Below are 12,138 nucleotides of genomic sequence, written 5' to 3'. Positions count from 1 at the left end.
TATACAGTGTAGAATAGACAGAAGAAAATGGATTACTTTCTGTTTACACAGAAAGAAGTATAAATCGGAGCAAGAATGAATGTATGAATAAGAGGATGGTGATGATTGGTGGGTGGGAGTGAATGGATTCATCAGTGAACAGTTATGTGGGTGAGTGAACGTAAAAGAGCACGGTGGATGTGGCTTTATAAACAATGTGGAAATGCATGGATAGAATGATGGATAAATTGTAGTACAGGAGGCTGAGTGGAAGAATAGGTGGTTGGACGGGAGGACAGATGAAAGGATGTGAACCTGGATTAATGGATGAACAGACGACGGTTGAACTGAGTGGGTAAGGGGTGGACTAGAGGTGGATGGATGGAGAGCTCCGGAAGGTGGAAGGATATTTGGGAGGATGGACCAGCATGTGCGTGGGTGGATGGGTGCCAGCCGGGACCCTAGGAGGAACACGTGGGTTTGTGGAGCCAAATCCAGCCCCATGACTGGCCACGGCTAGCTTCCCCTTAGCAGGCTCTACAAGAAGCAAAAATCCACCCGAGCCACGTGGACTTGCTTCTCTTTGAGGTTAAAAGAAATGAATTATCCTTTCCTCCCTTGGGGAGAATTACAAGCTCTCCAGCCCTAACTCCCCACCGTCAGCAGGAAAGCACCACCAACCGGGGCAGGACCTCTCCGCTTTCCAGCTCCTCTCCCAGGATACTCCTACCTCCCACCCCCTGCCTGGGAAACCCGGAGAATCAGTCTCCAGCGGGGTTCGAAGATAAATTTAGCGGGAAGGGCGAGGCCGGAGGCTGACCCAACTGGACGAGGTTTTAGGACTCTGTCATCCTCTGGTGCTGAGGCCGCCCCTCCAGGGTCCGGTGCGTCCGGGGGCGCGCGAACCAGTGGGCACTGCAGGGCAGGGTCCCCCCCTGGCCCTCCCCGGCTGCCCAGTCCACGGTCGCGGTGAGAAAGAGGGTGGGGGCGAGGGGGCAGCGAGGAGGAGGCCTGGTACGTCTTTAAACCTCTGCGGGCTGGGCTGCTTAGTCACAGCCCTCTCGATTGGGTGTGTCCTTCGCTGGCTCCCTCCCTCCGTCGAATAAAAACTGCGGCCAACTTCCAAGGCGGCCTCATTGCCCAGCGGACCCCAGCCTCCTACAGGTTCGGTCCGCCGCCCCCCGCCCCGCGCCCCAGACCCTTCTGCTGCGCTCGCTCTCTGGATTCGCCCCGACGCCATGGACACGTTTTGGTGGCGCGCAGTCTGGGGACTCTGCCTCGTGCAGCTGAGCCTGGCGCAGATCGGTGAGTGCTCGCCGCAGCCGGAGCAGCGGGAGGCGGTGCCGGGGTGCCCAGCCTGGGTCTCGCGGCAGACCTATGGGCTGAGCCGGCCTTGGCCCTGGGGGGATTGGAGTCAGGTGAGCGACGAGCGAAGTGTATGGCGGTGAGGAAAGCAGTCAGTGATTTTGCGCTAAGCTGTTGGAGCGTTTGTCGGTGGGATACACCGTAGTGTGGAAAGGAAAAGAGAAAGGAGAAAGTTTGCGGGGCAGGCTGCCGGCGCGCAGTTTGGGGAGAGGCGGCTGAGCCCGAGCACATGGCAGAAAGTAACTGTACTCCTGAGGGCGCAGTGTCTGGACTAACAGGCTCGGGTGCTCAAGGGGCTGTGGTCGAGTAGGCAGAGCTAGATCGGGCAGGGACCGCGGCAGGAGCCGGGGCTGGGATAGGGATAAGAGGGTCACAGTTGCATGCGTGAGCATGGGTGGTCCTGGATCCCTGCGGCGCGCCATGCAGCCTGGGTTCCAAAGCTCGCAGTCTGCTCCTGCCCGTCCCTGCCCACCTGGGCCTGTGGGAACTTGCACCAGCTCTGTACTGAGGCCCCTGGTCTCCACAAAGTTCCAGCCTGGGGCAGGGAGTAGGAACAGGAGGGCAAGACTGGGCCAGCCGCTTGGTCCCTGCAGCCTCCTGTTTCTGCCAATCAGTTTGGGGAAATCCAAAGGGTAAGGTGGCTCATGTTCCCTGCCTGGCAGCCTCAGAGCCCGCAGGGGAATCTGGATCCCAGAGTAATATCTGGGACTCGGAGCTGGGGCTCGGATATCTATATCACACCCAAACAGGGGTGGGCGTCTTCTCAAGGCTGTGGAGGGGAGGGGCCACCTGTGGGGTATTCCAGCGCGGCCCAACGACAACCGTTCCCTTTCTTTGTCTCTCTGTATCTACCCGATAATTACACGGCTGATTTGCTTATCGCTAGTAAAATTAATTTTTCTTTTAACAAGTGCCAGCTGGGTCATTAAGACAGCTTAGCCTATGGTTAATTCTACTCAGCAAGTTTTAGGGCGTACCAAGAAAACAAAACCCGCAGTTGCACATGGACACTTTAGACTGAGGCGGGGTGGGGATTTGGGCATCTAGGCTGTAGATTCCTGAAGCCGAAGGAATAATAATCACAGCAACAACAGCACGAGCTGCCGTTTGCCACACACTTTCACTGTGCCAACCACTATGTTAAATCCTTTATGTGCGTGACTTCATTTTACTGTCAGAATAGCCCAGGGAGAGGTGTCCTGTTTTTAGGTCTGTTTTACAGGAGGGAAACTGAGGCTTGGGGAGGTTAAGTGACCAGCCAGCATTTGTACAGTCAGAAGTGGTGCTGGAGGTGAACCTAGGTCCACTGAGACCAAAGACATACTCAGATAGATTTGCTGTATGGGTTGGGCAAACCCCGAAAGGAGTTTTGGGGAAGGTGAGGTGTTGGTGGACCAGGGGCCTCAGGGAGGCTCCTGGAGGGAACTGGAGTTCAACAGGCCCTTGAAAGGCATAACATTCAGGGTTGGAGGGAAGAGGGTGATTTGACAGGCAGGGAGAGCCCTGAGCCTGTCCTTTAACAAAGGGAGACCACTGTGGTGGTTTCCCTGCGGCCTCTGGGGAAGTTTATATGTCTGTTACCTACCAGGCCTCTGCTTTGTCTCTGAAGATTCTGACTCCTGACTCTTTCCAACCTGCTTTCCTGATTCCTCTAAAGGGCCCCACCCCCAAATATTTGGTGATGTCCTAACCCTGAGGTTCCCTCGGGGACCAGCAGGCTCATCCCTCCTCACTCTGATCCTGAGTTTCCATGGTCCCTTTGAGCAGCGTCATTTGGAGGAAGCATTATGAAGCGTCAGCGTTCATGTGCTTGAAAAGTTATTTGGAAAGAACAGAGACTTGGAAAGGAGATACGACTTTTGTTTGGGGCTGGGCAAGCTGCGGGCAGGTGTGATAGAAGAAAGACGATGAGAAAGACAGGGACCGTTGCCACCCCATTCTGGGGAGCAGTGGGCTCTGAAAGATCATGAAGAAACTTGGGAAAGGAGTGAGGCTGTGGGGAGGGAAGCATGGTCCAATCTTTGTGTCAGAGAAATGGCCAATTGTGATTAGTGACATTGGACCCAGAACCTCTGAGTTAGAGAGGCCGCAGCTGTCAGGCTTGGGCATCCTGTACAGGAGAAAGAAAGTGGCCCTAGGTAGAGGGGAGGGAGATGAGTCCTCCCTGCACAGACATCTCCTTTTCTCCGTGGGTGAGAAGTCATTATGAGGGAATTGCACCCCTAGTGTTGAGAAAGAGGGAACAGTCTGACAGCCCTGGGGTCTGGGGGTGGCACACACCTTATAATGGTCCTGCTGAGCGTTAGAGACCCCTCTCTTGGCAGAGAGAGCTTTGGCTATATTCTCCCTTGTAAAGAAGCCAGAAAGCAAAGCCCATCCTCGCTGAGATTAGCATCAAGGAATTCAGTTATTCCTCTTCCACATACTGGACATCTTACTTCCTGTAAAGGCACAGTGACAGGTCCGTGTGTTGGAGGCAATTGCTCCACTCAGGAGGGGATGCAGAACAGCATGAAATTCTTACTTTATGACAGATCTTCTTCCATTCATTCAGGAAATATTTCCTGACTCACTGTCAGAGACTCAGAGACCAGGATTCTAAGGATCCTTTAGAAACCCCCCTTCTTTTTCCCAAGAAGGAAACACACCCCGATAGAGAAGGACTAGTGACTTCCCCTCTCTTAGACTTGTTAGGGTGCCAGGCAAGGCCCCTTTTCATACACTGGGTCTTTGATATACTCCTATCATAGAGGACTGCAGGGAGCCCCACCCTGACCCCTGCAGTGGGTGGGGAGGAGGGCGTGTCTGCTGGAATAACAGCATTTGCTCCACATGTTAAATAATTCTACACACTCATTACAATTTTATATTTCATTCCACAACATACTTACTCAGATTAAGTTTAATATAAAAATAATGATATATATTTCTTACCATAAAGCAAAGTTGGTGCTTGGAAAACATTCTCTGCATTATCTGAAGGCTTCTGAAATCTCCTGGAACATCACATTTTAAAAGCCTGACACTCTGGGCGGCGCCTGTGGCTCAGTGAGTAGGGCACCGGCCCCATATGCTGAGGGTGGCAGGTTCAAACCCAGCCCCGGCCAAACTGCAACAAAAAAATAGCCAGACGTTGTGGCAGGCGCCTGTAGTCCCAGCTTCTCCGGAGGCTGAGGCAAGAGAATCACCTAAGCCCACGAGTTAGAGGTTGCTGTGAGCCACCTCCGGAGGCTGAGGCAAGAGAATCCCCTAAGCCCAAGAGTTAGAGGTTGCTGTGAGCCGTGTGACGCCACAGCACTCTACCCGAGGGCGGTACAGTGAGACTCTGTCTCTACAAAAAAAATAAAAAATAAAAAAATAAAAGCCTGACACTCTGCTACTGTGTAAAGCAGGGTCCTAAGTCCCCAGCAAGTACCACTCACTGAGCACCAACTGTATGCTAGGCAGGAAGCCAGCAGGTTGGCATAGGTCATCTTACATCAGTCTGACAATAGCCCTGGGACACTGAGGCCCCAGTAGTGGAGCTGGGATTTCCCCATTGTCAAAGACCCTTCCATGTTAGAATCCAGTGCCTTCGCTTTCGATTTATTACGGGGTCTCTGGAGGGCTTTGGAAATTGCATGTGGATCTCCCACCCTCCCTGTCCCTTGTGGCCAGTATAGATGAAGTCTCATGTGAGTGGCTTGTCTCTCCACACTTGGCAGGCTGTAGACTCTTGGCCGCCCTGCCGTGCTCTGGCCTGTCTCTCCCCAGGCTTGGCCGCAGCTGTCAGAGATGTCAACCAAATTATTTGTTACTAAAATAAGTCCCTTCCCGTATCAGAGCCCAACTGCCCTTCTAGACATGCTCTCATTTGCAGGCATGGAGAAAAGGGAGAGGCGGTTTCTTGTCTAAGAGACAAGTTGGGGCAGTGCTCTCCTCCTGAAAATTAGGAAGGAGGCCCTCCAGGAGCTCTCGTGCTGACCCCTGCAAGCGTTTTAGATGCGTTGACTGAGAAAGCTGCCTTGTCACATTGTGTGTGCCCCCAGTGGGGGAAAGTCTTGAGGACCCAGGCAGGACCCAGGCATGGTTCCCTACAAAAGTCAAGGGTCTGGAGCCAAATCCTAGGGTACAGCTCTACGTGACACGTGGCCAACCACATGAGGTTTCAGATCAGCCTGTGGTGTCACAGGCTTCCAGACTGGGGTCCCTGATGGAGAGGAAGTGGTGGGAGGTAAGCCGGGCCTCCTCACAGTCCCTCCTGGCTGGGGCTGGGGTTGGGGCTGGGAACAAGATACAGGCTGCAATTGTATTTCCCCAGCACCTCTGTTATAGCGACTTCACCCAGAGCCCCAACGGGAAGTGCTTCTTGTGAAAGACTGAAGTGAAGCAGGTGGCAGATGCTGCCAGCCACAGCCACAGTATTCAAAGGGGATGTTTTCTGCCTCAAATAGAAAATCTGGGGGTTTGCACAGCAAGAAGCTGATGACTCAATTTCCTTTGTGTTCTTACTTGAATGGGAAGGACGCAATTTTCTTTAGAATTACCAGGGTAGACTGGTGCCTTCTGCCTTATATTGGAATCCCACTTTCCACTCACTTAGCAGGTTGACTTTTTTTTTTTTTTAAATGTACTCTCCCCAGAGCTGCCCAGCAGGGTTTGCGAAGCTGGCCCAGTTGAGTACTGGAAGGACTGCTTTCTAAAGTTTGTGGTTCTGGAGTCTGGCTTGGCGTGGATACAGCGCCTGGGTGTTCCAGATTCTCTGGGAGAGTCAGGATCTTGAATGTGCAAATATTCTACCAATTGGCACGTAGCATCTATTTTGACTAAATGTTTATACATTTTTCTACAAACATATGCATGTTTTCATGTTATAGGCGTCAAACACTTTGTTAAGATTTTTACATCTTTGCATCTTTATCACTTCTTCTTCTTCTTCTTTTTTTTTTTTTTTTTTGCAGTTTTGGGCTGGGTTTGAACCCGCCACCTCCGGCATATGGGGCTGGCGCCCTACTCCTTTGAGCCACAGGCACCGCCCCATCTTTATCACTTCTTAATCTGGTGTTGACGAAATCGATGCTTGGTTCAGGAAATGTGCACTTTGGAGAAAAATATTGACTATTCCTGTACTCTCCATTTCTTGGTCATTCCAGGGTGTGAAATAGCAGGAAAAGCACATATTTGATTCCAGTCTGTTAGATGCGGACAAACACACTTTGCAGTGCACCTATAAGTATTCGTCCATCTCATGTATATGTGGGTATGGTGGGAGTGGATGGAACCCAGGAGTGCTGAAGACTTTCACACTCTCAAAGGGGAAAACAGCAACAGCAAAACGCATGCCTGACAGTCTTCTGCAGCGTTGGGGGAGCCTCCTGATGTTCCAGATTGTATCTCATTCATTTTGTACCCTCAGATCCCAGTGCTTGTGTGTCTATAGTTATGGCTGGTAACAGTTTGTTGAACTGAAATGAATGACTCAAATGTAGGAATATAAACGGAAGCATGATGGTCAGTATGGCTAAGACTCAGATTTGTCTGATAGAATAGATGAGTGTGCTGCTCAGGGCAGGGCCGAGGAGGGTGCTTGGCTGGCTGACTACCTACCACCACCATGTTTGGGCTGCCCAAACAGGGAGTTCACTCACCTGTTTGTGGCTACAGTGACTGCTTGTTGTGACAACCGAGATGGCTGTGTAAAGAAAGGTCACTAGATGGTTGGACTGAGAAGGGAGTGGACGCAGGCAGCATGATGACACCCTGAGGTTTAAGCCTCGAAATAGAATGCTCCCCAGCAGGGGCCAGCTTGGAGTTCTAGTGATGCTGGAGATGCTGTTATGAGGTTGGAACCCTTGAGTGAGAGCCCCCCGGACCCTTCCAGTCCCCCTGTACCTACTTCTGGAAGGTGGCCGCCAGCTAGGAGAAGAAGGAATATTTCACAAGTCTTGCTTTCTCCGTGGATCTCTCTGGGTAGTTCTCAAACTGCTATCTGACCTGGCGCTACTGCCGATCCTCCAGGGGCAAGTCTGCAGGGAGGCCTGCCATCTGATGGGGACCCACGTTGGCAACAGCAAATGGCGTGTCCTCTCCACAGATCCTCCCAGATGTAAAATGACCCATAACTTTGCAGCTCCTGCATTCCTAAGGATTGTATCCCCAGCGAGACCTGAGAGGCAGGGAGACAGAGAGGGAACCAGGCAGAAACTCACAGAGCCACCTTTCCCCAAGGTTGGGCTACACTGGGTGTCTGGGTGTGTCCTCTTGAGGCGAGTGTTCCTCCTAAGTGCAAGTGTGGGCAGTCACATCCCAGGTGGGTGGGGAGGGGCTGAATCACCAAGGAGGTGATTTGCAAAACTCAGGTTCTAAAACCTTCTTTAAATTTTTAGCTTTTGAGAACAAAGGCTCATTGCAAAACTCTACTTGGGGAGAAAGATTATTCACACAGATGAGAGTAATTTCAAGCATCTGATACAATTGCAGGTCTCCCTTGGCAGTGCCTGAAAGTTCATCCTTTTTTTTGTTTTGTTTTGAGTGTTCCTTTTTCTTTTGTAGCTAATTGTCTGTTCTGAGAAACTGTCACCACTATTAGTACTAATGGCAAATATTTACTCAGTGGTATGGGCCAGCATCATTCTAAATATTTTCCATACACTAATTTGTTACATCCAAACAGCAACCTCACGAAGGCAGTGCTATTACTGTGTATTAGCCTTCCTTTTCATGTGAGAAAATAGAGGCACAGAGGATTTAAGTAACTTGCCTAAGTCCACACAGCTGGTCAGTGATGGAACTGGGAGGTCTGGATTACAGTGGTATGTTAGGATGTCAGGGCACCCCCCAAACCCGTGTGATTATACCTGGTAGTACTCTAGTTGTTTTCTAAGACTCCGTTTTGTAATCTGGTTGGGTGGGTGTGAGGTCATAACATCCACACAGCTGTTTTTATCTTCTTCCATCTTAAAATGTGATGTCAGAGGAAGGAGCTAGAATTGCAAAAATGGAGAAAGTTGTGATGGAAATTCCCTCCAATTCATATCCTGAGCAGCTCATTCATTCCAACCCCTGAATAGCTCTGCTGTCTTCTATGTAATAGGAAGTTGAGGGAAGGGGTGTAGAGGTGAAAGGGACAGTGGCTTGAGTTGTTTGTTCATTACCACTTCGTTATTTGTCACCTGGATGAAAGTGAGGGATGCTGGTTGGTATTCCTTCATCATCTAGAACTTTGAATAGTAGCAAAATGTTTGCCCTCCACTTAAGGGTCCTTGGTTCGAGGCCTTCTCTCTCCCAGCTAGAATTGATGGGTGAGGGAGCGAAACTCTGAGAGAGGAGGCTGTCAGGAGCCAGGCTACACACATCCAGGGCACAAGGAATTTGGCAAAAGCTAGAAATGTGCTTTAGCCCTTCTCCCAGCGCTCATCTACATGAGGTGACTGGGTGCTTGGCCCAGTAGTGAGCAAGAGAGTTTCCTCTGGGTGGCCCTGGCTGAGAAACAAGTCCCCCAGGAAGAGAGGAGGCAAAGCCCCCTGGGACATCTGTCTAACTCAGTCTACAAACTGGACAAGGACTCACTCTGGATTCCCCATCTGTTTCAATTTCACTGTATCTGTTTGCACTTAACCAGGTCTATGGTTCATTCTAGAAGGAATCCTACACCAATCTTGTTACTAGTCCCCGCCACTTTCTACTTCTCCGAGTCAGTAGTGTGGTGACAGTGAAGCCTGTGAGTGAGTGCTGACCATCATGCACCCTAAGACACCCAGAAGAAGTGAACAATTCCAGGGCAAAGCCTGTGGCTCAATGGAGTAGGGCGCTGGCCTCATGTGCTGGAGGTGGCAGGTTCAAACCCAGCCCCAGCCAAAAAAAAAAAAAAAACAAAAAACAAAAAATGAAGTGAACAATTCCATGCAGCCCGTGCCTGGTCTCCTGCCATAGGCCTAGAAGGGTGTTTCTGCCCAGTCCACTGGCCCAGTCTGTGTACATTCTAAAAGCATTAAATTAGTGTCTGCTATGTGCCAGTCATAAATGTTGCCATCGCTGAGTGTTCAAGTGCAAAAAGTAGACTCCAATAAACCGAAGGTCCATCTGATAGTCTGCAGAACACGAGCTGATGTTCCTGAATCAGCCCCTCAGTCACCAGTGACATGTAGGGCCCTCACCTTCAAGAAAAGAAGAGGGGTTCAGGTAACCCACAATAATACTGGTCATACAGGGGAGGACAAAGTTTTGTGAAGAAATCTCCTGCCCAGAGGCTGTCTTTGCAGTGAGTCCTCCATGGTGGGACGAGTTGTCTCCACAGTATCAGCCTTAGAGGTCAGGTGCATCCCTGCAGGCTCCCTAAGTGACCTTTACCTTACTATTTGTTGTCCTTGATAACTCGTAAAAACTCCACAAACATCTTTCCATTTAACAAGAAGTTCAAGGCGTGCCTGTTAGCTGTTATGGTGAGCTAATGAGCATATTAGCTCCTTAGGGAAAAGTCCTCCCCTTATGTACGTTTTTGTATTCATGACAGTCCCACCTCTCAGCACAGTTCCCCAGTTACAGCAGGTGCTCAGCAGATACTTGGATGGCTGAGTTAAGTAACATTTTTAGACTTAGCTAGGAAAGCCATCTCCACTACTTTTTATAATTTTTTAGGTGCTAGCTAATTGTTTTTCACCATTTTTTTCTTTAAGGTCCATATAAAATCTCTTCCTTCCCCCTCCCCGCCTCTATTGCCTCTTATAGTGATACTCCAACTTCTTTGAAATTTCTTTTCTCTGCTCTCTCCAGGGTATGTAGATCTTTCTCCAGGTTTGAAACATCAGGCAAAGCAGCGGAAGTTCGGTGCTCATTATGTTTTGTCCAATAGAACCGGGATCTTGATTTCTCATAGGTCTGGCTTCCTCTCTGCCTCAGCCCTTACTTCTGAATTTTTCCTCATGTTTAAAAGAACCCTAAAACTCAAAAATCACATTCTCAATCATACGCAAGAGAAAAGTTGATGATGGTTTTCGGTCACTATATTAAAAGAGTAAAAGGAGATCTGTTTCTTTCAGTTAATAGTTTAGAAACCTTCCAGATGAAAGATCACCTCTGTTCAGGCGGATGTTTGGTATGGTGTGATGGGAGTGGGGTTGGCTTTGGAGGAGAGTGGTGTAGAAAAGTAAGGGCGATGACATGAGATAGACTTCACTTCTGGTGGGTTGCTGTCACCTGAGAGCAGCATGTGAGCTCAGGCAGTTGCACCTCTTAAGCATCTGCAGTGATATTCAGCGTATAATGTCTAACGTAGAATGTCCCGAGAATAGAAATTTATATTATAATAGTTTCTTTCTGTTACTGATTCACTACGTGCTGCTGAGCAAAGCATTTCTCTCCTGTTTGCCTCCATTTTTTCCACGATCTGTAAAAGTCCCTTCCAGACCTTGTATTCTATAAATCTACCACTCTATGGGCCTACTAACACCTAAGCCTCTTAAAACCTAATGGAAAGAAAAACACAGAAGTACTATAATGTGGTGTCAAAAAAAATGTGATCCCTGGTTTGTATTAAATGTCAGAAGTGAATTATTATATTAATCCATGCCAGAAACAACCGTATGGACGCAATTAAAAAGTAAGCTTCAGTGGGCAGGAGTAACTCCTAGGGTGTAAGGGCTTTGCTTATAGTACTCCACTGAACCCTCTCAGTCAAATGCAGGCTGGGCAGATGAAATTGCTTCGGCCAGAGAAGTTAGCAACATTTCTCATAACTACAGCTGCAGAAAGCCAGCCCTGGGATTACCTGCAGGATCTGAATGCAGTACTCTTTACTTCACATTGTACTATAATAAACATTTCTTCAAGTGGCCAGAAAAGCCAGCCCCCAAAGGAAGGAAGAGATTGTACTCTTCACTCTGAAAAATTTCAGAAGTACTTTAGATTTCTCAGTCTTTCTTCAAGGGACCCCATGTTGGTGCAAAATGAAACACAGTATTCAGCTAAAGCAGTACTTCGGGGGTGAATTCTAGTATTTTGTGCATCTCGGGTAGCCTGGGGATCTGAGAACAAAACTAAACAAACCCAAATCTAGGGCTGAGCAAGGCAGGCCTGTGAGATGGTGAGTTGCTGCTTCTACCAAGAGCCTTTCAGACTCCCACCAAGATATTTTTAATTCATAAAACAGAGAAACTCTTGCTAAGGGAAAAAGAAATAAAACAGGAAGTCATGAAGATTGCATTACTTAGAAGTTTGTCAAAGTGGGTCAAAGGCTAAACCCTTGTCTAGTTTCTGGCCTTCTATCAGTCACTGGAAGTCCTTAGTCAAACCACTGCCCGTTCTGGTTGTGCCCATTTCATACCCATCTGGAATTCACTGACCATTACTTGAAATAAAGTTCCAGATGGATTCAGGTCTCATGTCATATGCGATGCCTTCAGTTACTGCTGACTATGGTTCAGCCACCTATATCTCCAGCTAAACATATAGACATAGTGCTCTAGAAGTGAGAACCCACTCGTGGCCATCAGAGGTTTGGCATTTCTCCGTCTTAGTCATGGGGTGATGGTGAGATCCTTCCCTTACTGGTTGCCTCTGTTTCCTCAGTTATAAATTGATGAAAAACTGACCAATTCAGTTCCTTAAAATGTATCACATGGGCTCAGTGCCTGTAGCTCAGCGGTTAGGGCGCTGGCCACATGCTGTGGGGATGGTGGGTTAGAACCCGGCCGGAGCCTTCTAAACAAACAAACAAAAAATTAGCTAGGTGCTGTGGTGGGTGCCTATAGTCCCAGCTACAAGGGAGCTGGAGGCAATAGAATAACTTGAGCTCAATAGTTTGAGGTTGCTGTGAGC

The 12,138-nt window shown here is 49.1% G+C and overlaps 1 protein-coding gene across 8 annotated transcripts in view; it reads left to right on the top strand.

The window, feature by feature from the left end:
* Positions 1-1,072: 1,072 nt before the first annotated feature.
* The window catches only part of CD44 (CD44 molecule (Indian blood group)), a 90,004-nt gene continuing 78,938 nt past the window's right edge, over positions 1,073-12,138 (top strand). For 2 of the 8 annotated variants that reach the window (XM_053560010.1, XM_053560009.1), the window contains exon 1: positions 1,081-1,284. In XM_053560010.1, the coding sequence (XP_053415985.1) occupies positions 1,218-1,284 (67 nt within the window). In that variant the 5' untranslated portion in view covers positions 1,081-1,217. Of the gene's footprint in view, positions 1,285-12,138 lie in introns of all 8 variants that reach the window. The other 6 variants (XM_053560013.1, XM_053560012.1, XM_053560017.1 and 3 more) reach the window with 5 other exon arrangements.

This window comes from Nycticebus coucang, chromosome 14 (genome assembly GCF_027406575.1).
Source record: "Nycticebus coucang isolate mNycCou1 chromosome 14, mNycCou1.pri, whole genome shotgun sequence".
Lineage (NCBI taxonomy): Eukaryota > Metazoa > Chordata > Mammalia > Primates > Lorisidae > Nycticebus > Nycticebus coucang.
Note: the sequence above shows the minus strand (reverse complement) of the source record. Positions and strands in the feature narration are given on the sequence as shown.